The sequence below is a fragment of the Panicum virgatum genome, chromosome 1K, assembly GCF_016808335.1.
Source record: "Panicum virgatum strain AP13 chromosome 1K, P.virgatum_v5, whole genome shotgun sequence".
Classification (NCBI taxonomy): domain Eukaryota; kingdom Viridiplantae; phylum Streptophyta; class Magnoliopsida; order Poales; family Poaceae; genus Panicum; species Panicum virgatum.
Window position 1 is genome coordinate 5,221,240 of NC_053136.1, and position 26,087 is coordinate 5,247,326.

At 45.6% G+C, this 26,087-nt stretch overlaps 4 protein-coding genes across 6 annotated transcripts; 1 reads left to right on the forward strand and 3 right to left on the reverse strand.

Annotated features, from left to right (window-relative positions):
- Positions 1–435: 435 nt before the first annotated feature.
- LOC120664588 lies at positions 436–3,095 on the reverse strand. Of its 3 annotated transcripts, XM_039944040.1 has the most exons (4): positions 1,509–3,093; positions 1,146–1,359; positions 906–1,063; positions 436–783 (listed from the first exon to the last, which is right to left on the reverse strand). In XM_039944040.1, exons 1-4 carry the CDS (start codon positions 3,063–3,065, stop codon positions 673–675), a joined length of 2,040 nt encoding a protein of 679 aa, XP_039799974.1. In that variant the 5' UTR covers positions 3,066–3,093; the 3' UTR covers positions 436–672. The 3 variants fall into 3 exon arrangements, with proteins under 3 accessions (XP_039799974.1, XP_039799903.1, XP_039799826.1); XM_039943969.1 differs by having other exon boundaries at positions 436–1,060; positions 1,509–3,095; XM_039943892.1 differs by having other exon boundaries at positions 436–1,063; positions 1,509–3,092.
- A 1,568-nt stretch (positions 3,096–4,663) lies between these two features.
- Positions 4,664–6,963, forward strand: LOC120664900 (glycine cleavage system H protein 2, mitochondrial-like). Its single transcript, XM_039944321.1, has 4 exons — positions 4,664–4,945; positions 6,033–6,121; positions 6,319–6,489; positions 6,577–6,963. Exons 1-4 carry the CDS (start codon positions 4,855–4,857, stop codon positions 6,700–6,702), a joined length of 477 nt encoding a protein of 158 aa, XP_039800255.1. The 5' UTR covers positions 4,664–4,854; the 3' UTR covers positions 6,703–6,963.
- Positions 6,964–7,539: 576 nt separating this feature from the next.
- LOC120664985 (style cell-cycle inhibitor 1-A-like) lies at positions 7,540–11,091 on the reverse strand. The gene is made up of 4 exons (XM_039944426.1): positions 10,937–11,091; positions 10,729–10,866; positions 10,440–10,501; positions 7,540–8,054 (listed from the first exon to the last, which is right to left on the reverse strand). The coding sequence occupies exons 1-4, from the start codon at positions 10,983–10,985 to the stop codon at positions 7,827–7,829; spliced, it is 477 nt and encodes a 158-aa protein (XP_039800360.1). The 5' UTR covers positions 10,986–11,091; the 3' UTR covers positions 7,540–7,826.
- Positions 11,092–11,940: 849 nt separating this feature from the next.
- LOC120648186 lies at positions 11,941–14,153 on the reverse strand (the record flags this gene model as incomplete). The annotated part of the gene is made up of 1 exon (XM_039924925.1): positions 11,941–14,153. A coding segment is annotated over one exon (2,187 nt), but the record flags the coding sequence as incomplete, so codon positions are not given.
- Between the last annotated feature and the right edge of the window lie 11,934 nt (positions 14,154–26,087).

A 26,087-nucleotide genomic window follows, 5' to 3' on the forward strand; every position in this document is an offset into this window, starting at 1 on the left:
AGCTTGAGTTAACAAGTAGCAAACACTCGGACAACCATGGCCATGTTTGGTTGGCACCCTGAATTTTTTTTTCACAAAAAGACAAATGTATGCATGGAGTACTAAACGAAGTTTATTTGCGAAATTTTTTCACGGATGGGTGTAACTTTTCGAGACGAATCTAATGAGCCAAGTTCCACCATGATTGGCTACAATGATGCTACAGTAACCGCTCCTAATCATCCTCTAATCATGCGTTTTTAGCTACATCACATGCTACAGTACTATAATTGTGGAGGTTGTTTTGTAATTAGACTTCATTTAATACCTCTAATTAGTGGTCAAAGGGGCAAAAAAATTTCATGAAAACTTTTTCACCCCTAACCAAACAAGGCCCGTATGCCAATTGATCAATGGAAACTGCAATCCTAAACAGGACAATCGTATTTTCAAAAAAAAAAAAAAACAGGACAATCAATAACAGACTAGCAGTAACGCACACTGCACAACTTTTTAACCTTCAGTGAATATGATTTATCAGCTGAAATGTGAAACTTTCTTGACTCAAATGAGTGAGAAATACCATTCATCAATACAGATTATGTTTCTTTGTCCTACAATTTGTCCCAAGACTTGGGATTACATGCTCACTGAAAGCTTGCTGAAACACTCCCTATAAACGAATGCACTCAATTAACATCCAAATAACAAATTTTCAAGGAAAAATGGACATACCTGTTGCAAACTCAGATCAGAAATGAAGCTTCTTGTGGATAATGACCAGCAGCAGCTACTGATTTTATCCTACGCATTTCAGCATCCAAATCAAGATTCATCACTGACTCAGCACGGTTGACAGTTTGGATTAACTTGGCATCATGAGTAGGATCTAGGTAGATGTAGTCTTTTACAAATATTCCCATCACCTGATTATCTATCAGCTTTGCACGACTAACAATTTCTGCGTTTGTAAAATTGTGTTCTCCACATGCAATTCTCTCGAAGCCACTTGCCCTCTCCCAACATTTCTCAATAGGATGTACAATCCGGACTCCTTGATACTCACAGTAACAGCAGCGGACTTCTGAAGAAAAAAAAATACAGCATGAGATGACATAAACTAAGAATTTTTGTAAATGCATGGAATGTGGAGATAAAAATTATACCTTGTGTTGATAGACCAGACACAGGGTAGCAAATGGGTTCATAGTTACTATCTTCATCATTACTAAATTCTGAGAAAAACAATGTAGCTGTTCCCTTATCTTGACTTGCCCAAAAGTTGGCATGTGTGTACTGAAACTTTGTGTCAAAGATCCCTGTTTCCTTGCCAACACAATCATTCACACCACAGATGACACCAAGATCATAATGGCAGCCCTACAACCAAGAATATCATATAAGAAAACATATAGACAAATGATACGTGGAATATTTATCTATATATGTGCTCAGAAATATGGAAGAAACATAATAACATGACACAGGAGGAACTGACCTTCCTTCGCAAAAAAAAAGGAGGAACTGACCTTATATTGTTCATAACTCCGCAATGCCACTTCAACCTTTCCGTGGACAAAACTTTGTTCGGTGAGGAAATCCTCATTGTAGTTTGTGATCCTCTTTAAGGCATCTTTTGTTAGCTGGATAGTTGGCTCCAGAGCTTCAGCACTTGAAAATGACAGCAATGCAGAGAGACGAAGAATCTCACCAGGGGAAAGCATATGAGAGGCTCGAAGCAGTGATCTAACAGTAGATCTTACCGAAGCCAAGGACTGCATGACAAACTCACAATACGCCTCAGGATTAGGATGAGAAGCGGCTTTTGCTGCTGCCTTATATCCATTGTCATCACAGTCAGCTACATCACACTCCCCTGATTTTGCCATTCTAACTGCTTTGCAGGCATCCAAATTACTCTTGAGCAAATAAACCATGGCCTTATGCTCTGATATCGCAGGGGAGCATGAACGCACAAATGCAATCAATCCGTTGACGGACCGAGACTCGACGTGCCTCAACGTGCAGATCACATCCACTCCAAACTCTTTCGATGGGAGGAAAGCAGTGTCATACCAAACAGTGTTGACGATGATGTTTGACACAGGATCGAATGGGCCAAAACAGAAGCCTGCCTTGAGAAGGCCGCGGTGGTGACGGGTCTGAAGATCTTTCATTGGAAACCGAGACACCGCCTTGAGATAATGTTCATGGACTCTGTCCATAAGAACCCCTCGAAGTGACTCAGTCAGCTGACCTGGTACATCCTCACCACTCGCGGTGATTCTTGGGTCATGAAACCGTTTCGCAACCAGATTCATGGGCTTGTCTGACCTCTTGAGCTTGGGCGGGTCTGCGAGCAATCGGGACAGATGGGAGATGTCCTGAACAGTGAGGCGGCAAGAGCCATCTGCTGACAATGTCTGGGTGGTGATCATCTTGATTTGCGGCACAAGTGCGAAGCAGCCGGCGAGAAAGCCATCGAAGTTGGGCTGCCTTGCTGATACGGCAGCGCATTTGAGAGCAGTCTTGACAGCAGGTGAGCGGATTCGGAGTTGATCTCTGCGCCGGCAGCAGCGATCCTTCTGGATGAGGCTTACCGCGACGAGGAGGTCGGCCCTGGCCAGGCCGAGATAGTGCAGCGCGTCCAAGGTTGGGAGGTAGCGGAAATAGGATGTCAGGAAGCTGACGAGGCCCTCGAGGGAGCGCTCCGCGACGGTCCGTGCCTCCGGCGGCGAAGGGCGGTCGCCGGCGACGATCTTGGAGAGGACCTCCTCCCTCGATCTTGCCTCGACTGAGGCACCCGTCGTCTCCAGCTTCCGCGTCCGCTTCCGCTTCTTGGTGCCGCCGCCGTTGGGCTCGGGCTCTCGGGAGGAGAGGGCGTTGGCGATGATGTTGGTGACAGGGTCGGCGAAGCCGAAGCAGACGCCGGCGTCGAGGAGGCGCGGGGCGAGCGGCGGCATGGCCTCCAACGGCAGCGCGTCGAGCGCATCCTTGTAGTGCCCGTGGATCGTGTCCAAAAATTCGCCCTCCCAGGTGCCGTCCCAAGTGTCTGGGCTCCCGCCTCGCCGCCGCCGGCCTGCCATGGAATTGATCTCTTTTTTTTTTTTGCCTTTCCCTTCCGATTTAGTTAGGGTTTGTCTAGTTATCTGCTTAATTTCCCCCCTCCTGTGCCGAGTTATTTGTCTAGTTATTATTATTTTCTTATTTGCCAAGGCCCAAGGGCTCCAAAACTTGCTTTTTCAAGTTTCAATCTTTTTTTTCCTTAATAGAAACAATTTTTTAAAAAAAATTGCAAACAAAATTACTGTAGGAGTCCAGGGACATGGCAATGCAAGCGGGAGGGACCGGCTGCAGTGACGTGGCTGCGTCCTGCGTGGATTGAGAGGCCAAAGCTCAACAAGATGACTCACCTAGTCAACATGTTTCTACAAAGTTTAGGATTGAGAGGAAGATAGTAACAAGATGTCCAGTTCTTCGGGCTGTTTTGTTGCGTTCATCCTAACCCACGTTAAGTTGGCATGCATGCGTGGTGCTTTTTTTTTGAAACTAAATGGTGCTCTTTTGTCCTGCCCGGCACTAATCCAGCCTCTGCCATGTTATGCTTTTTGGCCTCCGCCTGAACAAAACGAAAATGTTTCGGCCCACTACCAATATCCTCAGTATACAAAAAAAAACTCAACATTTTACTTCTGATATTCTGAATTAACTGTACCGTACAAATGGGCTGTTCTGAACCAATTTTAAAGGACTTCAGTAACAGATAAATTAACTTCGGCAAGTAATCTTTACTTTTTTTTGACAAATAAAACATGGACCTGTTGCTTTGTATGTCCTAGGCTCAATGGTAAAACATACTAGGAGTCTCTTGTGGCACCGGTACTGAACAATGAACATCGACGACTCACCAAAGAAGATCATAAAACTACACAAATGATTCGATAGATTCCCTCACCAACTGCATCCGCTGTTTGTTTTGCGGTCTGCATCAGCCACCCACCTCAGTTCAGAAAGTCTGATCAGTGTCAGAGAGCACCTGTGTCGCTGGTGATTGTTTACGGGTTCCCGTGGCCCGACTCCCTCCCGTGATTCGGTGATGCCGAGCACAGTAGTTGGAAATCTTTTGGTGCGTTGGTTCTTGGTTGGTTGGTGGCTCCCTAAAGGGTCAAGGGCAGCGTTGCAGTTGGGGCAGCATCAGTTCAATCTGGTGATTATATTAGGCCTCAAATCAGTACCAAATGGCGTCACTTGGAAGTGGAATTTGGTGCCAATTTCGTGATGTAACCCTTCATCGCAAATACAGTATGCAATAATAAGGAGTATCTTAACTTCAAAAAAAAAACAAGGAGTATCAACTGATCATGGAGACAACAATCCTTGGCCACCTAAATAAATAGGGAACATATCAGATGCAAACCAATCTCTTCGTGCAAACTATGAAAACTTCAATCTGATCCATCAGATCAACATCCTCTTATTTTGATTTTCATGGTTCTTGACTTTTTGGCCATGGAGCGGAAGCCTGACAACATGATGACTTTCTTGCTAAAATACAAGGGTAGGCGTCAACTTTCCATATATCATGAGAACTCAAGGGGTAAAATAATAAAATTGTAGAAAAATAAAGGGAAAATACTAAGAGGCCTACAAATGGGCCATGGCCTAGCAGGAAAGAAATGGCTTTTGCAGTTTGCAAGAGCACCACCAACTTTCCAATTTTTTCCATTATATTTTTCCAATCTGCAGAAAAGGCGAGCCGAGGCCAAGGCCCCCAGCCCACCACCACACCGAAAGAACCAGGCCAGGCGGCGGCAGAGCGGAAGCGGCGCCGAGCAGCGAGCAACCAGCCCCTCTCCTCCGCCGCCTCCACGGATCATGGCCATGGCCGCCTCCTCCCGGCTGCTGTGGGCGTCTCGTGCCGCCGCCTACCTCAGGATCTCCACCTTCCCCAGGGCCTTCTCCACCGGTACGTATCTCTCCCTCCTCTCCGTCGTCACCTTGTCCTCGGGGGTGTGGCATGCCGTTTCCTGCGCTCTGGTGCGTGGGATCACGGCTCCTTGTTGTTGATACGGCATGATCTTGTTGGATTATGGGCGTAAAGATCGGATATGTGGACTGATTCTTGATTTGGGGAACTCTGCGCGCATCAGGCGGCAGATAAGTTCAGGGAATGGGGTTTACGACGGGGTTTAGCCGCCGCCGCTCTTTAATTCCAGTTGCTTCGATTCCTTTTTGGGGTGAAAGATTTAGTCTTTTCTGAAGATGAATGCGGGTTCCATTCAGGATGATTTCATGGTGACATGTATGGAAAAGATCGTAGTTTTGCCTTTGGGTACACTGCTGTCTTTAGAAGATTAGTTTCTCAGATTAAGATTAGCCTTAGATGTTGATGAGTAGGGCAATGTTTCACAGACTGAAATTAATTTTCGTTGTGTTGTGTTGTTTGATGCATTTTTTTTTAGTTTCGATACCATGCTGCGAATTGCCGACTAATTGTGAAAGTTTTCAGATTGATTCTTGCAGGAGTCTTTGTACATTAGAATTAAGATACATGCATCTATTTTTAGGAATAGGCTTATATGAAAGATCCATTAGAAGAAAAATGCTGACTTCAAACATAGCACGGACTACAAACATAGGTCTCTATAAGATGATGGAATTTCACAACACTACAATTCTTAAGTCTTTCTTCTTTGCCTTTTGTCTTATGAATAGATAGCTGTGTTGGCAAAACTGTGCTTCAGAATAGGTGCAGAAGAAATTGTCTCAGGAACCGAGATTTGTATTGTGGAGTTTGTTCTGTAAAAAAATGTTTGAAAAAAAATGATGGTTTTCCTTGCAGGAGATTTGATTTTCTATCAAATATTTGACTAAATATTGATTGTTGGAAGCATCCTTTTTTTCTTCAATTTTACAACAGATAGATTAGTGAAGTCCTGGATTGGGTTGGTATAGTACTCTTTTATGCGTGCATTGTTGCCCCGAAATGCCCACTTAATACATATACAACATTTGCATGCTCTAAATCTTTCTCATTTCCCCTGCTCTTTTAGTGCTGAAGGATCTGAAGTATGCTGATACTCATGAGTGGGTGAAGGTTGAGGGTGATTCAGCAACTGTTGGGATTACTGACCATGCCCAGGTTGATACATTCATATATTTCTATTACTCTTAGTGTGAAGTGTGAAGCAAATTTTGGTGTTGGGCCCTCAATATGATAGGTTATATATGCAATATGTTGCCTAGACATGAGTTCGAATATATCCTATCATGTTCAGCATGCAGTATCAGGGTTTGCACAGATTAATTTAACATTTGTCTCTTTCCTTTGCCTTCCAGGATCATTTGGGCGATGTTGTGTATGTGGAGCTGCCAGAAGTTGGCATCAGTGTATCCCAGGGAAAGAACTTTGGCGCTGTTGAAAGTGTGAAGGCAACCAGTGATATCAACTCACCAGTATCTGGAGAGGTCGTTGAAGTGAATGAGAAACTAGGCGAGGAACCTGGATTGGTAAGCATTGCGACTCATAGTAGCCAGGACTCAACTGAAATAAGCCTATCCTTGGTAGATTAGTCAATGTTTATCTTTTCTGGTTAGGTGAATGCAAGTCCATATGACAAGGGATGGATTATCAAGGTTAAGCTCAGTGATTCAGGTGAGCTCAATTCACTGATGGATGATGAGAAGTACTCGAAATTCTGTGAGGAAGAAGACAAACATTGAAGAAATAAGTGTCTTCTGAACATCAAGGAACTGCGTTTTAAGCTTTATCAGTGCTTTTGGTCTCTGAGACCGTTGCAATTTGGCAAGGTTCATAGCATGCAATAAATTAGTTTAGGTTTGCCTCTTCAAGGGTCTGGGAAATCCGAGTTGTAAAGGACATGAGTATCGTTTCCTCTTTCTAGCTGTAACGCTCGTCAGTTTTCATTTGACTGTCTTTGCTTCATTCCTTGGTATACAGAGTTACAGATTGTTTGGTCCTTTGTTGATGGTTCAGAATATTCGGTGGTATTAGTATTACTACTACTATGCCTAGTGGGCAAACAGGGGACCGACCTGAGTTTACATTGCAGCTTTTGATTAACTGAAAAGCTGTTTTCGATGACGAAATTACATCGCAAGCAAGAACGGCACGAAACTCTTCCAAGGAAAATGATACTTCAGCATATGTAAGGACCCAACTTGGCATCTCCGGAATACCAATGCTCAGTTCTTGCACAAACAGAAAATAAAGCAAATTCAGCGTAAGAACCAAACGTAAGCTGCTATGCCAGGTAGATATAACAGGAGGTGAGTAAGCTTTACCATAACTTGTCCGATGAATTATGATCCATTCAGCTAACGAGTATGCATCATGTTCCTAGCTCGCCTTGGGAACAATAACACCTTGTCACCAAGGCGATGCCTAGGCGTTTGGGCGTATCCAGCTCGCCTTGGGTCTCCTTGTGCCCATGTCGCCTACTCCCCTTTAAAACACTGCCAAAGGACATAAACGCCAACACGGGGATCTACTGCTGTTGAAAACCTTAGATATTAGCATTGCATGAACAAGACATGCCCTTACGATCAAAGCAAAGCTTTCTCTCAGCAGGTGGTTTGCTCATTTTCATCAGAATAAAAACAGTAATGATAATTGAAAAAACTAGCATTAATGTTAAACACTGGATACTAGAGACCTATGATTTACCCTCCTGCTTTAGAAACACATTCTTCACATCAGCTTTACAATAACCTATAAGATCAAAAGTAGTTGTACTGGTAGTCTGGTACACCACAACTAAGTGAAAATCCCGCCAGGAAAACACAAGATGCCTCATGCTGCAGACCACAATGAAGGAGAACATGCCTCACGCTTTGATGTTCCAATTATGTGCTGATCGTGGACCGCTTGTAATCCCCTCATAGTATTGTGATGGTAGCTTTCCTTTGTTCCATTGCTTCACAAACTTTAGGAACAGATCACGAGCAGACTCTGAAGAAAGATCTGAAAAATATTTGCCTTTTTCTTCCTTCAGCCAGGTCGCAAACTCATTGTTCTTTGCAAAGTAGTCATCTTTAGATATTTCTTTGATGACCTGTTTAAGTGAGGGGAGGAATATGAGAAACAAAGATAATTCAAGGCGGGACAAAGGGGCCGGACAAAATAGAAACTGAATTCAGTAAATGTCAATCACTCCTGTCTTTGCAATGAGATACATACCCCATGGGTCCAGTCAAATAAATTTGAGTAACTATTTCTGTTCTTAACAACTAGCTACTTCGAACATAAAAGAACCTCATTGCCACCAATTGATCAGGAAACCATGACATGTAACAAACATCATACACAATGTAAGCACACCATGGTTGTAAAGATCTTTCAGGAATGTACGTACTAATATTTCAAATTTTCAACAAGTTACAACATAAAAGATTGCATGGAGGAAGTAATATCCTAGAAAACACAAAATGCTTACTTGCATCGTTATTTCAGGTTAATGGTAACAACAAATCATGTCCCTCAATTCAGCCTTCATAAGGTAAACACGTTATGGCGAGTTTCGATGCTCTATTGATCTATGAAAGTGATCGGGTGCTCTAGCCTAAGAGGGGGAGGGGGTGAATTAGGCACTAATAAAAACTTAGACCTATGGCTCCAACTAGTTTGCACAAAACTTAAACTAAAACATGCTATCAATATGTGCAACTAGGTTGTTCTAGTGTAAAACCCCTATCCCAAAAGAGTTTAGCAATCTATAGCCTTTCCTACCAAGAAACTATTCTATGAAAGTAAAGGCATACAAATTACTAAAATGAAATGCGGAAGCTTAAAGAGCGGGATAGGAGATAGCAAACTCTTGACGCGGGTGTTTATCCCGTGGTTCGGTTAGCCACAAAGGCACACCTACATCCATGTTGTTGTAGCACTCACTAAGAGTATTGCTACTCGGCCACCAAGTCTCTTCCGTGAACACAATCACGGTCACCTTGGCCCCGGGTTCCACTAAGGAGCTTCTCCACAAAGGATGGGGGTCTCCACGTCCCCCGCACAAAGGTGTCGTCGCCGCTCCACACCAAGTCGGAGGGTCGATGACGTTGCCGGCGAGCTCCACGCTCCAAGGTGCCGGCGCACCAAGCTCTTGTTTTGGTTCACTAATGAACCACAGCACAAAGGCTCTAAGCCTTGCAAACTCACTCACTAAGAGCTAATCCTTTACACAACACTCTCAAAGTGTGCTAAGGGCTAAGAATATGATCTTGATGCTTTTGTATGGCTTGGAGATGTTCTTGGGTGTGTGTGGGATGTCCAGCAACTCCAGCAATCTTCAAATGGCCAGGGTGAGGCGTATATATAGGCCACCAAGTCTTGTAGCCGTTGCTCCAACGGTTAGCTAAAAATCTGCGTACCACCGGAAGAACCGATGCCTCTTGGCAGGGTAGCGTCGGTTCATCCGGTCACTCATAACACGAAGTAGCCGTTGGACTCCTGATGGCTGACGCAGAGACCACCGGTTGAACCGATGCTTTGCACCGATGCCTCACCGGTTCAACCGGTGCTGAAGGAATCTTCTCCTGGACGCTGACGTCATTACACCGGTGGTATGCACCGATGCACCGTCGGTTGAACCGGTGCTGAAGAAACTTCTTCTGGGCACTTGACATCGTCTCTGGTACAAAGGACGGCCATTGCACCGATGCCCTATTTTAGACCGTCGGTTCAACCGGTGCCTATAGGCTGACTTGGCTTCGATTCCCTTCTGCACCAAAGTATCAAGGCGTCGGTTCTTCCGACTACCATCGGATGCTCCGATGCCCTGGCGTCGGTTCTTCCGGTGCTCCTGAATCGAAGAGCTTTCAGGGCGCTGCCCTGAGACCCGCGAGGGGCGGCTCCCCCTCGACCCCCGTCCGCTAACCGGGTAGCGGAACCCCCGTAGGGGCAGTCCATCGGGCCTTGCTACGCCTATCTTCTCTTTCTCTTTGTCATCACTTGAACCTAAAAGCCTGAGAATGATTATCTTAACAATCATATTAGTCCAAGTGTTGTGTTGTCATTCGATCACCAAAATCACTCGAAATGGCATCAATGGTGCCATGTTCGTTACAATCTATTCAGCCTACAGATGAGAAATAGATTCTTGGATATTTCCATGAACGTCCCGTGTCTATGACAACACAAGTGACTTATACTTCGGCAGTGATAATTGTAGAAATGTTGCATACTATATGTTCTTATCCCTAATTCATTCTTTCAAGACACAGCCAAAACTGGAAACATGAAACAAGTTCTAAGTTTGGGTCTACACTTTTACTTGTAGGGTAAGCCAACACTATTCCTCAAATTAGTTATATTTCAAAGCAGTGTTCCACTGCCAATGAAAGCTCAATTTTCTACAGCAATTTACCTTACATCAAAATCATTCCTAAGCAATTTATTCAGTAATGGCCAATGAAACAGAGGATATATCGTTCAGGGAACTCACTGCATCCTTGTCTTTTCTCTTGCTCTTCTCCTCTTTGGAATGCCTCTCCTTCGAATCCCTCTCTGCAACGCAAACAAACACACATCAAAACCAAAACCTAGCAACAGTTCAGTGCACATTACCGTGTGTACTCGGAGGCTCCGAGCTATTAGAAATTTAGCTAACAACCTATTAACAATCAGAGGTTCAGAGAGCTAAATTACACAAAGACAAGTAGATGCAGACATAGAACAGAAAGTGTTGACGAGCCAGAACTGGTTCGTGATTATGACGATTGAAAGAACCCAACCTTTGCCCTTGTCCCTGTCGCTGTGCTTGCTCTTCTTCCTCTTCTTGTGCCTGTCGTCCTCCTCCTCCCTGTCCTCCCGGCTGCTCCTCCTGCTATCCTTCTTGTCCCGCCTCCTCCGCTCCCTCCCCTCTTCCTCCCCTGAAACAACCAAGAGAAGATGATGATGCGTTTGACCGCGAGAGGGGAGAGGAAAGGGATCTCCGGGTACCTGAGGAGGGAGAAGAGCGGCGCTTCCTCGACTTCCGCTCGCCGCCCATCGTCGCCGTCGGCGGCTTCGTCCGCCGCCCGAGTGAGAGAAGGAAGGGCACCCGGCAGTTTTGGGGAATTCTCTCGGAGCCTCGTGTTGGGCCTAAATGGACACAAAGCCCATGTATTTCTGGCCCGCCAAGTCGGTGGATCAGAAGCGGACGGTAACTCAGCCTAGTGGGATAGGACGCGTCCGGGTGGCGATCGTGGCCGTGCACAGTGGATCGGACGGTCAGTGACGACCTATCGCTGATCGGGGGATGGGTTTGCTCTCGTTGCAAAATTATATTGCTGCTGGTGTTCCAATCCGAATCTCAATTCTGATATTTTCAAAGCCATCGTCGTGACTGCAAACGTTAGGAGTCATAAGTGTGTCTGGCAGTCAAATCATCACAGAAACAGAATATTTTCTTTGTTGTGGAACATTTTTTTGATTGATGAAACTATCGAAAAATTGTTCTGTAACAAAAAACAAATTGCTCCAGCAACAAAAAAAAATACGAAATACGAATTTTTTGATTGTTGGGCCGGTTTTATTCCTTTCAATAATTTTTTCGTTGAGCTGGTTTTAGACCCAAAATACGAAATTCTAGAGGGGTGGGTTGCTTTGACAAGTCTACTCGGGGTCACACCTGTCGAGACCGGCTTTCTACTCAAAAGACTTCGACCGACCTAGCTAGGGATGAAAGTGATCAGAAAAGATCATAATTGGTATTACAATAATGAAAACAAAAGCAGTCAGATGGGAAATTTTCTGTACTTATCTATACCTATTATTAAAGCGAGTAAGGTTTTCACCCAAAATTTTGATTTGGTCTGTCTTGTGTGTTTGGTTTGAGCTGCCACTCATCACGTACAGGTGGGTCCTCCGTTGGGCCGAGTCCTTGCATGCTACGTAAAACAGTCCCGCACGTAGTCAGGATAAACTATCACGGAACATACTCCTATTCATGATCAGGCAACATGTTTTTTTTTGATAACAAACATTTTAATTAGCAGCAAGACGCTGCAAGGATGGAGATGGACTCCAAGTTTACAGCTTCTAATGCCACACGTAGTGGGCATGAACCAGAATGAGCCTGATTAGCACAGGAGAAAGTTACATTCATAGCAGGCGAATGAAGTGCTTGATTAGCTAGAATATGAGCTGTGGAGTTCAGACTTCTAGCTATCTTGTAAATTCTATGGTTGCAGTTCCTGTTCTTGTTGATGAAGCCTTGAGTGATGTGCTTGATGTTCCACGCCGGAGGCTGGCCTGAGTCATGGGTGTTGAAGTATGTCACCAGCTGTTGATTATCTGACAGAAATGTCCCTTCCTGTACCTGCAGTTCAGAGAAGGCATTTGCAGCAAGCAGCAAAGCTGCTGCTTCTGCCATAAGCACAGATGAGCAGTGCTGCATCCTTGCTTTGATGTAGGTTGTGTAGCAGTTGTAGACGATGAACACTCCCAGTCCTGCTCTTCTATCTTGGTCTTGACTTAAGTCTGGTGCTGTGGCAGCGTCCGTGTAGCATCTGGGTCCTTGTAGTAAGATAGGTGTGCCAATCCTGTAGAGAGGAGGTGTGGGTACCAGTGGTAGCTGATGGCTATGGGTATGTTGGACCCCTTGTGATTCGTCATTGGCTTGTGTTGGTACTTCGTGACCTGCATTGGACAGTAATATACCTTGTCTCATGTTTATGTGGAGCGGAGGCTGCTCATGATCGATGTGTTCCTCAGTGGCAAGTGCCAGTTCCGCTGCTACTGCATGATGAACCTGCCATACCGTCCATGTCTTGTTGTTGAATCGTTTGTCGTTCCTTGCCCTCCAAATGTACCATAGAGTTGTTAAGATGGTGCAGATCTGCTCCTCATCAGCTTGTTGGCCAAGTATGTGGGACATGATTTCTTGGACTCCATCCTGTTCATTGGGAAGCATGGAAGTGCAAAGAGGTGTGGCGGCAGAGAACCAGACCGCCCGGGCAAAAGTACAGTGAAAGAAAAGGTGTGCATCATCTTCTAGAGAGTTACAGGTACAACAATCCTTACTGATTTTAGTGGAGTGTCGACCTGCCCGGATGCCTGTTGCCAGAGCCCTCCTGATGAGCCTCCAGCAGAAAGTCTTTAGGTACGGTGGTAGGCGCTTGATTCTCCATGTTTTTCTTAGGATGTGCATTGCCCGTGGGGTGACCGCTCTCGCTCCATCTTGGGGCAGCTGCATCTGTAATTGTGAATTGAGTAGGTTGAAAGCTTCTTTGGCTGTGCACGTACCTTTAGTTGCCGGTGTCCAGGTGATTACGTCATTCTGATTAGAGGGAACAACCTGCAAAGAGTTAGTTACCTGGGTAAATTGTTCATTGAAGATCTCAGAAATAAGCTGCTGGTTCCAAGTCTGCGTAAGTGGGTGCCACAGTTCTGCAATAGTGCTCGGAAGGTTGCGCCGGTAGTTGGGAAGAGTAAGATGATCATGGATTGATCGCCAAAGAGGACACCAAGGGGTAGACCAAATGCTGGAATTGCCCCGGTGGATTTGAATCTTGCAGTGTTGCTGAAAGGTGCTCTTGATCTGAAGAATAGATGCCCAGAAAACTGATTTAGTAGGCCCTGATTTAGCAAGCCAGAAGGAGGTATTAGGGTAGTATTTGGCTTTGATGATTGCAGCAAGATGGGGATCTTTGGAGGTAGCTATGTTCCAGGCAGCATTGATTATGAGGCTGCGGTTGACAGAAAGGAGGTCTCTGATTCCCAATCCTCCATTGTCTTTAGATTGACATATGTCGTCCCAAGACCTGAACTGGAAAGGAGAGGAGGAATTGCCTTCTTGAACACCAGCCCACCAGAATCTACGCAATATGGAGGTGATTTTGGCAATGAAAGTTTTAGTGAAGAGCACAGTAGACATGTAATAGATAGGAATGGATGCTAGAACAGAGTTGATGTAGGTGAGACGGCCAGCATGGTTGAGTTTGTTAGCCTTTACTGTGGTGAGCTTGGCCCGAAATTTGTTAAGGATGAATTCATAGGCTTTGGCCCTATCAGTGTGGCTAAAGATCAGAGGGTGGCCGAGGTGGAAGGTATTGGGAGTGAGGTTCTGGACCGGAAAAATGTTTCTGATGAATTGCTGGGTGGCTGGGTCAACATTTTTGCTGAAGAGAATGGCAGACTTGCTGAAGTTGGGTGTTTGACCAGAGGCGGCGCAGAATTAATGGAGAGTGTTGCTGATGTTGTTTGCCTCCTCCTCAGTTGCCTGTCCACAAATAAGCAAGTCATCTGCAAAAAGGAGCGAGTGAATTTTGGGGCAGCTCGGCCCAAGCACGATCCCTTGTATGCTGTCATTCTGCACGTTAGTCTGGAATCTTAGAGACAGTTCATTAGCTGCTAGCACAAATAAATAGGGAGAGAGGGGACAACCTTGTCTGATTCCTCGTTGAGGGTGGATGGCAGGGGCAGCTTCTCCATTGATAAGGACTGAAAGTTTGGTGCTGGATATACAAGCATAAACCATAGAGATGAAATGTTCCTGAAATCCTTGTCTATGCATGGCAGAGACTATGAAGGACCATTCTATGCGGTCAAAAGCTTTTGCCAAGTCAATTTTGAGCAAGAAGGCTTTACTTTTCCACGATTTCAGGTTAAAAGAGTGGACAATTTCTTGAGCAGTGATGATGTTGGAAGCTATGTGCCTACCTTGAACAAAAGCAGCTTGTGTGGGATGGATGATGTGAGGCAGGTGATGTTTGATGTGATCAGCAAGAGATTTAGCAATAACTTTATAGATGACATTACAAAGGCTTATCGGTCTAAAGTCCTTCGGGGTGGAGGGAGCACTGATTTTGGGAATGAGAGCAATATGAGTGTCGTTAATGTTACCTGTAAGAGTAGCAGTGCAGTAGAAGGTAGAGACCAGCTGAAGTATATCCTGCCCTATCCAGTTCGATGTAGCCTTGTAGCAGCCTGCGCAACATGTTGTATTTGATTCCTCGGCACAAAATCTATCTGATGCCGCAAAACTCGGACGCGAGGTAACAGAATTCCCACTGCTTTCTTCTTCTTTCTCCGTGCACCTGGTCAGCTGACCCGTACAGAGGGTTGAAGGGTTTACCGAATTTGGCTTCAGTCGTGGATTGGATCATTGGATGGAATTTACTGGACCGGAGTTTTGATCGGGAAAGAAGCAGGCTGCTATGTCAGTGGCGGATGCAGGATGAGAGGCAAGGGGGGGCTGAAACAATGGAGATGTTGATTTGTGTGAAAATTTAATGACTGGTTTGATGCTTTTGCTACAGTGTTTTACGTGTAATTATGGGAGTTTAGGGGGGGCTGGAGCCCCCCTAGCCCCCCTGCTGGATCCGCCGCTGGCTATGTTTGCTTGCTCCTAGAAATCAAGCGGAAAGTGTCGGCACTCTGTTGCTTGCTCTGATTTCTGAGGAGCAGTGGAGGAGATGGCGTGGGGAATTTAATTTGGAGCATGTTCTTAGAATTTAAGGTGGATGCAAACTTGTTTGCTCTGTTTTTTAGATATGTTTGCTCTATTTTGAAGGTGAAGGGTGTGGCTGCTTGCTGCTGTACTTTGTGGGAAAGAGCCCAAGATGCGTCTTCCGTGGTGTTGCCGCAGCTACTGGGAGATGGAGGTTCTTCCGGCTGCCTTAATGTTACGTTCTACAACTGCATGCACCTCCATATACTAGGACGTTCGTTAGGTAAATTCTGCACCTTCTTTACTGAGCACTTTATTTGTTTTTCTATGTTAGATATCTAGGCAATTTTCGGTATATTTTAATTCCAAATATTAATATCAATTTCATGATATAGATGAGTGATAATGTGTGTACAAGATATGTACATGTATTCATGTTATTCTCACTAATAAGCATGAACAAAGAATTAAACCAGAGTAGATTTAGTAAGTACCCCAAGGCGGGACCAGTGCCGGAGGCACCGGTTGCGCCGTTACCAGCTGGAATAGACATGCTATTCGACTGGTCTTGCTCGAAGTAGCCGAACTATGTCGATGCAGGAAGATGTTCGCAGTGCAGTCCCACGAACGGTTATGCCGGGAAGTAGACGAAGTAGTCGTTCGCACGAGTGGTTACGCCGGGAAGCAGACGAAGTAGTCGTTCGCACGAGCGGTTACGCCGGGAAGTAGACGAAGGAGTCGTTCAGGGAGCAAGCAGTCGCGTCAAGACGCTTCCCAAAAACCTAATTGCCCGCGTCCCGTGCAAAACATCCTTCTCATCTCAGCACATCACGTCGCACAGCACCGGCACCTGCACGTCACGTCCGGCCGCGCACGCGCACCGCACCGCCCGTCCGGCCGGCCGGCCGCGCCTCGCCTCGCCTCGGCCACGGCCCGGCCCGGCCCGGCCCGGCTCGGCGAGGCGAGCGAGCGCGCGTGCGTGTGGTTCACCGTCCTCCTCTTACCGGCTTCACAAGTGGTGTACACGAAGTCCACCTTTTAAGTCAGTTGAGATCCTCCTCAATTCCCGGTACGGAATTAAGCATTGATTCCCTAGCATTAATAGTGGGTTTTAAATTCTTTTAATGCTTTAGAAGTAATGGGCCAAGCCCATTACTCCAACAATCCCCACCAAGAAATTCAAGCCACACTAGAAATACCCTCATTCCCTCATTGATATACCAGTATTCGACAGAGACTGTTAAGTTGAACTTCCATCTAGGACAAAGGCTACACTTATTCACAACTGTGCAATGGACTATGCCTTGAATTGCCAGTTTTGTGCAAACAAGTTTGACCAGAGCCCTACACTGGTACTAGGCTGCAAAAGCATCCCCGCGGTTTGGAGCTTATAAGTCATACTTCATGCCCTTCATGAGTTTCTAGAGAATACCCAATTCTCATAGACCATGACCAGTGGTCAAACTCATATAGGTGTGTTCCTTTCAGATGTTCTGTAGGACAACATCTTTGTTTCAAGAAAACAACTCATTTGCTTAAAAGAAACCACCTGGCACACATTAAGGTATAGACCAACCTGCCATAAAGATTAGAAGAGAAATGCACCTTATACACTGAATGAGCCCTTTTCACAAAGGTTCTCTTCTCACAGTCAGACTTTAGTTTGTTTCACCATCCTAATTCACGGGATCTCCGATCACATATGATAGGTTTCCACTATAGAATGACTCACGTGGGTCTCAAGCCCAATTCCAAGATGCATTGTCTATCACATTTCGTGAAATACCCTTTGTAAACTGATCTGCCAGATTTTTAGCCGTCTGAACATAGTCCAGGGCTATAACTCCGGAGTTTCTCAATTTTCTGACAGATTTCAACCGCCTTTTCACATGTCTAGATGACTTCATGTTATCCTTTGAACTATTCACCTTGACAATTACCGTTTGATTGTCACAGTTCATTAGGATTGCCGGTAACGTTTTTCAACTATCGGCAAGTCCATAAGGAGATCACGAAGCCACTCAGCCTCAACAGTGGCGGTATCTAATGCTGTGAGTTCTGCTTCCATAGTTGACCTCGTTAAGATGGTCTGCTTGCAAGACTTCCAGGAAACAGCTCCACCACCAAGTGTAAACACATATCCACTTGTGGCCTTTATCTCATCAGCATCAGAAATCCAATTTGAATCACTATACCCTTCTAGTACCCTTGGGTACCCGGTGTAGTGAATTCCATAGTTCACTGTCCCCTTCAGATAGCGCATTACTCTTTCAAGAGCCTTCCAATGATCATCTCCCGGGTTTGAAACAAACCGGCTCAGTTTGCTTACAGCAAACGAGATGTCAGGTCTTGTAGCGCTCGCTAAATACATTAATGAACCAATGATCTGAGAATATCTCAGCTGATCTCGCATTATCCTTTTGTTCTTTCTAAGAATTAAACTGGCATCATATGGTGTTGAGACAGGTTTATAGTCGCTATAACCAAAGCGACTTAACACCTTCTCCACATAGTGAGACTGTGCAAGAATCACCCCACCATTGATCTCTTTTACCAGTTTTATATTAAGGATAACATCAGCTTCTCCCAGATCCTTCATCTCAAAATTTTGAGATAAAAACTCTTTGACTTCCTTAATCACATTAAGGCTAGTGCCAAAGATCAGTATGTCATCCACATACAAGCACAAAATTACTCCTTCAGCCCCACCATAGCGATAGTACACACATCTGTCAGCTTCGTTCACAACAAAGCCGGCAGAGGTCAAAGTTCTATCAAACTTTTCATGCCACTGCTTAGGCGCTTGCTTGAGACCATATAAAGATTTTAACAACTTACAAACCATTCCTTCTTGACCCTTTGATACAAACCCATCCGGCTGATCCATATAGATCTCCTCTTCTAACTCTCCATTGAGGAAAGCCGTCTTAACATCCATCTGATGAACGAGAAGACCATAAGAGGCTGCCAGGGAAAGTAACACTCGAATTGTGGTCAATCGGGCAACTGGTGAATAAGTGTCAAAGAAATCTTCTCCTTCTTTTTGGGTATAACCCTTGGCCACAAGCCTAGCCTTGTACTTTTCAATAGTACCATCTGGCCTAAGCTTTTTCTTGAACACCCACTTGCATCCAACCGGTTTACATCCATAAGGACGTTCAACGACCTCCCAGGTTCCATTAGACATAATAGAATCCATCTCACTCCTTACTGCTTCCTTCCAATAGTCAGCATCAGGAGATGAATATGCCTCTTCAATGGTTCTGGGTGTATCATCTATGAGGTATACAATGAAATCATCACCAAAAGACTTTACAGTCCTTTGTCTCTTGCTCTTTCTCGGAGCATCATTGTTATCCTCCTCAGGATTTTCTACAAGTGTATGTTCATTGTGTTCTATCGGCTCAGCAGAGCCATCATCCTCGATGAACTCTTGCCTAGATGAACTTGTTTCATCTCTCATGGGAAAAATGTTTTCAAAAAATGTAGCATCTCTGGACTCCATTATAGTACCTGTAAGGATCACCGGGGTGTCCGACCCTAGAGGGGGATGGGGTGAATAGGGTCGCTAATCGCTTTTCTATCCTAGGGCTCAATCTAATTGCATAAGATAAACCTAACACGTCCTACACATGCTAGTTATGACTAAGGTTTATCTATGCTACCCTCTACTTACCCCAAAAGACTTGCAACCTATAGCCAATCCTAATCAAACTAACTAGGAAAGTAAAGATAAGCAAGAAAGAGTAAATGCGGAAACATAATGCGGTAAGTAAAGCGGTAAGGGAGAGGATATGCAAACTCCCGTGAAGACACCAAGACACACGATTTAACGTGGTTCGGTTAGGACACCAAAGTCCCTCCCTACGTCCACGGCCACTTGCTCACAAAGAACAAATGGGATGCCGAGTCTCTTCGCTTGATCACCGTCTTGCCACGCCTCCAAGGCTCCCGACAAGCAAAGGCTAAGTGACGCCAAGTCACAAAGACGAGGTCACCGCCACCGTCTATCTCGAAGCGTCACCACGGCACCGTCTTCACTATCTTGGAGCTTTAACACCAAGTAGGGGCCTCCTTCCCCGCACAAAGTGTCGTTGTCACTCCACACCAAGTCGGAGGGTCACACGACGAGAACACAAGTTGCTTGCCGCAGCAAGACTTTCTCTCAAGCTAGTTCTCTCAAGAACTAAGCCTAAACAAGCACTAAGCACTCTCACAAGTGTGCTTAAGCCTATATGATGTACAATGAAGCTCTATGGTGGTTGGAGATGATCTTTAGCTCTTGTATACTTCCTTGAACTCCAGCACTCTCAAATGACCCGTCCTTGGGGGTATATATAGGCAGCACAAGCAAATATAGCCGTTGGAGAAAAGCTGCCAGAAAACTGCGCAACGCCGGTTAATCCGACGTACCCCAAAAGCCATCATCGGTTTAACCGGTGTATGTAAACTGCTACGTGAAAAACTAGCCGTTAGCAATTAACCGGTGTATCGCCGGTTTAACCGATGCAATCAACCGGTGTATGTAAAATTAGCGTCGGTTTAACCGGTGATTGTAACTTCTTCACGTTCCTCCAAAAACCACCTCTCTGGACAACTGAACCGATGCAATTGACCGATGCATCGTCGGTTCAACCGGTGTATGTATTTTCATCGGTCTTCGTTTGGCAATGCACCGACATATGCATTTTCTTCAACGTCGGTTAATCCGGTGAGTGTATCCAGCTTCTGGACAATTACACCAGCGTGTGTCTTTTCCTTAACGTCGGTTCAACCGGTGTATTGAATTTCTTTACAGTCTCTTCGATTCTTGTCCTTTGGACCGAAGAGGTTTCAGGGCGCTGCCCTGAGACCCGCGAGGGGCGGCTCCCCCTCGACCCCCGTCCGCTAACCGGAACCCCCGTAGGGGTGGCCCTTCGGGCCTTGCTACGCCTCTCTTCTCTTTGTCATCACTTGAACCTAAAAGCCTGAGAATAGTCATCTTAACAATCACATTAGTCCAAGTGTTGTGTGTGTCATCAATCGCCAAAATATTATATTGAAATATGGCATGAGAGGCCATTTTCGCTACAGTACCAACATGCATGTCAGGTACTCCAGATTTCACTATTAAAAATCTATATCCAACGCTGTGAATAGCATAACCTAGAAAGATACAATCCACAGTTTTAGGTCCAAGCTTACGTTTCTTGGTTATTGGCACACTCACTTTTGCCAAATAACCCCATGTACGTAAGTATGACAGTGTTGGCCTTTTCTTCTCCCATTCCTCGAATGGAGTTATCTCTTTATTCTTTGTAGGAACACGGTTTAGGACATGACATGCAGTCAATATAGCCTCACCCCACCATTCCTTGGAAAGTCCCGCTGTATCTAACATGGCGTTAACCAAATCCGTTAGAGTGCGGTTCTTTCTTTCGGCAACCCCATTTGACTGAGGTGAATAGGGAGGCGTCCTTTCATGAATAATACCATGTTCCTCGCAGAACAAAGTAAATAAATTTGAGAAATACTCGCCACCATGATCTGACCTAACTCTTTTGATCTTTCTCTCAAGTTGGTTTTCTACTTCAGCTTTATAGATTTTAAAGTAGTGTAAAGCTTCATCTTTTGACTTCAACAAATAGATGTAACAAAATCTAGTACTATCATCAATCAAAGTCATGAAATATTTTTTACCACCTTTTGTCAACACTCCATTCATTTCGCACAAATCGGAATGAATTAATTCTAAGGGTGCCAAGCTCCTTGCCTCCGCGGTCTTATGAGGCTTACGAGTTTGTTTTGATTCAACACACACATGACACTTAGAATTTTTGACAAAAGTGAACTTTGGAATTAAGCTCAAATTAGCTAAGCGCATCATACAACCAAAATTAACATGACAAAGCCTCGAATGCCAAACATTTGTTTCATCAACGTTAATAACATTGTATATAATTTTATTACAAACATCTGACAAAGAAAGACGGAACAAGCCTCCGCTTTCATAACCTTTTCCAACAAAAGTACCAAACTTAGACAAGATACATTTATTGGACTCAAAGACTAATTTGAAACCATCTCTACACAGTAGAGAGCCGCTGACTAAATTCTTCTTGATGGTGGGGACATGCTGCACGTTCTTCAGCTGCACGGTCTTCCCCGAAGTAAACTTCAGATTTACCGTACCAACACCAAGAACGCGCGCATGTGATCCGTTCCCCATCAGCAAGGAGGAAGTCCCGCCGGTCTGGTAAGAAGAGAACAAAGAAGCATCAGCACAAACATGAATATTAGCACCAGTGTCAACCCACCACTCGGGTGAACCAAAGACTGAAAGAACAGTAGGTAATAAATTACCGTACCCCGAAGTTCCTCCAGGCTCGCTAATAACCATGTTGGCGGAGTCGTTGCCTTTGCGGTTCGGACACTTTGCAGCAAAGTGATCCGTACTAGCGCACACATAGCAAGCTCCCGTCTTCTTCTTCTTCTTAAAAGTGGTTGTCTTCTTAGTCTTTGGTTGGTTCTGCGGTGGCTTTTTCTTGTTCTTGTGGGAGTTGTTCTTCTGAACAAGATTGGCACTTGAAGCACCAACAACTCCTTTCCCACGTATGTCCTTTGCTCTCGCCTTCTCCTCAACATCAAGAGTCCTTATGAGTCCATCTATTGTGAACTCCTGTCTCTTGTGTTTTAGAGAAGTAGCAAAGTCCCTCCAAGAAAGTGGCAGCTTAGAGATTATACCTCCGGCCACAAACTTATTGGGTAACACACATGGGGACTCTTTGCTGCAATTTTTGAGATCTTTTGCCAGAGTATGTATTTCATGAGCCTGTTCCACTACAGAACGGTCTTCGACCATCCTGTACTCAAGGAACTGCTCCATGATATACAACTCACTCTCGGTGTCAGATACTCCATATTGAGCCTCAAGAGCATCCCACAATGCTTTGCCAGTTGGCAGCCGGATATAAGAATCCACCAGGTTATCACCGAGAACACTAATGATCAAGCCTCGAAAGAGAATATCAGCCTCATCGAACGCACTCCCTTCCTCTGGAGAGAATTGTTCAGGCTTACCCTCTTTTACATGGATCACTCTCGGTAGTGTTAACCACAATATAAGCCGCTCTTGCCAATGTTTGTAATTTGAACCATCAAAAGGTGGTGGTTTGATTGATGCAGCAAAGCTAGATACCGAAAGCCTATTAACACAATTAGGTTTTTGGATTGTTAGATATCTAGGCAATTTTCGGTATATTTTAATTCCAAATATTAATATCAATTTCATGATATATATGAATGATAATGTGTGTACAAGATATGTGCATGTGTTCATGTTATTCTCACTAATAAGCATGAACAAAGAATTAAACCAGAGTAGGTTTAGTAAGTACCCCAAGGCGGGACCAGTGCCGGAGGCACTGGTTGCGCCGTTACCAGCTGGAATAGACATGCTATTCGACTGGTCTTGCTCGAAGTAGCCGAACTATGTCGATGCAGGAAGATGTTCGCAGTGCAGTCCCACGAACGGTTACGCCGGGAAGTAGACGAAGGAGTCGTTCAGGGAGCGAGCAGTCGCGTCAAGACGCTTCCCAAAAACCTAATTGCCCGCGTCCCGTGCAGGACCTTCAGCGAGCAGAGGTTCCGGAGGCCCTGCTCTCGCTAGACCTGTGCGCGCAGTGCTAGCGGTGGGGAAGGCAGAAAGCAGCTGAGGGAGAAGGGAGAGGTCTCCTGAAGAGGAGGTTTATATAGGCACGATATGCCTCAGGTTCAACGAACCTGGACATCATGAATGGCTTTGAAGAGCGGCAGTTAATGTGCCTCAGGTTCAACGAACCTGGACGTCGTAAAGAGCCTTCAATGTCCGGTCATTAGTGACGACATTAACCCTCTATTTTAATACTCTTTACTGCAAAACATCCTTCTCATCTCAGCACATCACGTCGCACCGGCACCTGCACGTCACGTCACGTCACGTCCGGCCGCGCCTCGCCTCGCCTCGCCACGGCCCGGCGCGGCGAGCGAGCGCGCGCGCGTGTGGTTCACCGTCCTCCTCTTACCGGCTTCACAAGTGGTGTACACGAAGTCCACCTTTTAAGTCGGTTGAGATCCTCCTCAATTCCCGGTACGGAATTAAGCATTGATTCCCTAGCATTAATAGTGGGTTTTAAATTCTTTTAATGCTTTAGAAGTAATGGGCCAAGCCCGTTACTCCAACATTCTCTTTATCGTTAGGTCTTGATATCCATTGCTATCATGAAAATAAAACTATTTGATATTTCGTCAGTCTGGGTACAACATGTTACAAAAAAAGAGAGAGATAAAACTAAAGAAGGAGCTGTGCAACTATATTTGCCGTCCTCATAATTGTTCAGAGAGTGCGCATAATCAGTTACTGAACTATATATCCAATCAAGCCATCTGAACTTGTCGTGGTGTGGAAAACCACACCACAGCCGGATGGCGGAATGCACCCGCCTAATCCTAAGTGTAGGATGTGCTTGAGGCAGTCAAGGAATGCTTGATCTAGAGGCGTAAGAACACGGAAGCACACAGGGATTTAGAGTGGTTCGGGCCGCCGGAGCGTAATACTCTACGTCCACTGTGTGATGTATTGCCTGAGCTTGTGTGCAAGCTGGGGGAGGAGCTATGCCTGTCTCTGCATGTGTGAAAACTTGTGGAACCTCGTGTCCGTGTCCGCCTGTGTTCTAGCGGGAGTGCTCTCCCTTTTATATGTCCAAGGGGAGCACGTACACTGAGCGGGGCTCCGATAGGTGAGCTCGGTGATGTATTATAAACTACACTTTGGCCTTCAATGCCTCAGATCCGGAGATCTTGTCGTCGGCTATCGTGCGTAGCTTCTGACCAGGGATGGTCTTGAGCTGCCCTGTCGGAGTAGAGTCTAGCCTCTGGAGCCGCGCGTCGAGGTCATGATGAAGCGCCGAACTACTGACTCAGTCTGCTGTAGTAGCGTGCACTGTTGCTCCAGTTAGTAGCTGGTCATCATGACTCGTTGCCCATCCGCGCGGCGCTGAGTCTTTAATGCTTGCCTTGGTAACTGACGAGCCGCCTTGGAAACAGGCGGGCTTATCGTGTTGTCATGTCACGCCTGTCCAACCCGTGAGTGGGTATCCAATGCTCTGCTCTGGCAGCGCACGCCCCAACCACCAGCATTTAATGCGGCAGGAGGGCTGGCGATCCACAGTGTGGACTGACAAAAGCTGCTTCGTGCCCAGCGGCAGCAGAGCACGCCTCAACCGCTCGCACTTAATGCGGGTGGGTGAGGGAGCTTCCAGCGGAAGGCTTGCGCCCGCGCCCGTGTCTGCGTGACACGTGGCGGCTCCGGACCCCTCCCGAGCAGCTAGCCGAGCCGAGAGCTCACGGGGGTCCGGATAGGCACGTGAAGGTCCCGGACCCACCTGCGGGGGTCTGGGTCCGCGGCCACAGGTGCTGAGCATTTCCACCTCTGGGACACGTAGTGACACCGGACCCGTCCCCGAGCGGGAAGCGGGTCCGGGACCGTTGGTCTGGTGAGATGGAGCCGGACCCTAGGGGTCCGGCTGCTCAGCTCCTCAGGACGTAGTTATGGATAACTACACGAGTCTTGGCACAGTAGGAGTGGGTACCCAGTTGCAGGGTACTGACAGAACTTATGTTGTCAGGATAACCCTCTCTTTCTTTAAAACACTGATACGTCACACTATAAATAAGCCCACTTTATGCAAAAATTTGGAACTCATTTTGGGAGTACTTGATGTGGGTCATAAATCAAGTTGTCACCTGATAGTGTTGCCTTTTTTTTCTTTTGCTACAAGTGTGGGAAGGATTTTTTTTTCCTCCTTATTGCAACACACGGGCATATTTGTTATTGTATATACTTATTTCTAAAACGAGTAAGATTTCCACCTCAATTTTTGGTTTGGTCCACTTTGTGTCATTGACATGTGGATCTTAGTTCATCCCATATGCAAGTCGAACAAGTTCTCCATCCACGACTCGATCACGTAAATCCTTATACATTAAAATACGAATAACTATACGTATCCGATACACTAACTTTGTTCGTAGCACGCATGGGGGCATATATGCAATCGAATTCTAATCAGAACCCCAACAAATCAATCCGAATCAAAATTGAAAATTGGGCAATTAATCAATATCTCACGACCGTGACATGGTTTCTACACGTAGTGAAAAGCAAAAAAAATTGACGGTCTGAATTCAGCAAGCGAGCCGATCATGAGGAGCAGAGAGTTATTACGGTAATCAACGCTAATATTCAATATTATATATATAATCAATGCCAAAGCAATCCGTTCCGCTTGAGATTTTAGGCAGATTATTATCATCTAATCAAAATCGGAATCCGTCCAAAATACGTGCATATATTGCAGCGAACTGCGGACGTGCAAGTTACGACCATTATAATTAACTAGGTAAATTGCGCGCTACGCCGCGCCCACTTGGAAATATAGAGCAAAATTGTTGGTGTGTTGATGATTACGTATGCGTATAGAGCAAGAAGAGAAGTACGCTTGAGGGCATGTAAATGGACTGATTGTTGCGTATGGCCCCCGTGTCAGGTTTCCTCTCTCTAGGACACGAACAGGCTGATTGTTACGTATGGGCCGAATCTATGCCCTGCGTCGGGCTTCCTCTCTCCACGACACGTGTCACGCCCACAACGTTCAGACACTCCCAACCCTTTTTTTTCACGGTGCATAGGAGTAAGAGTAT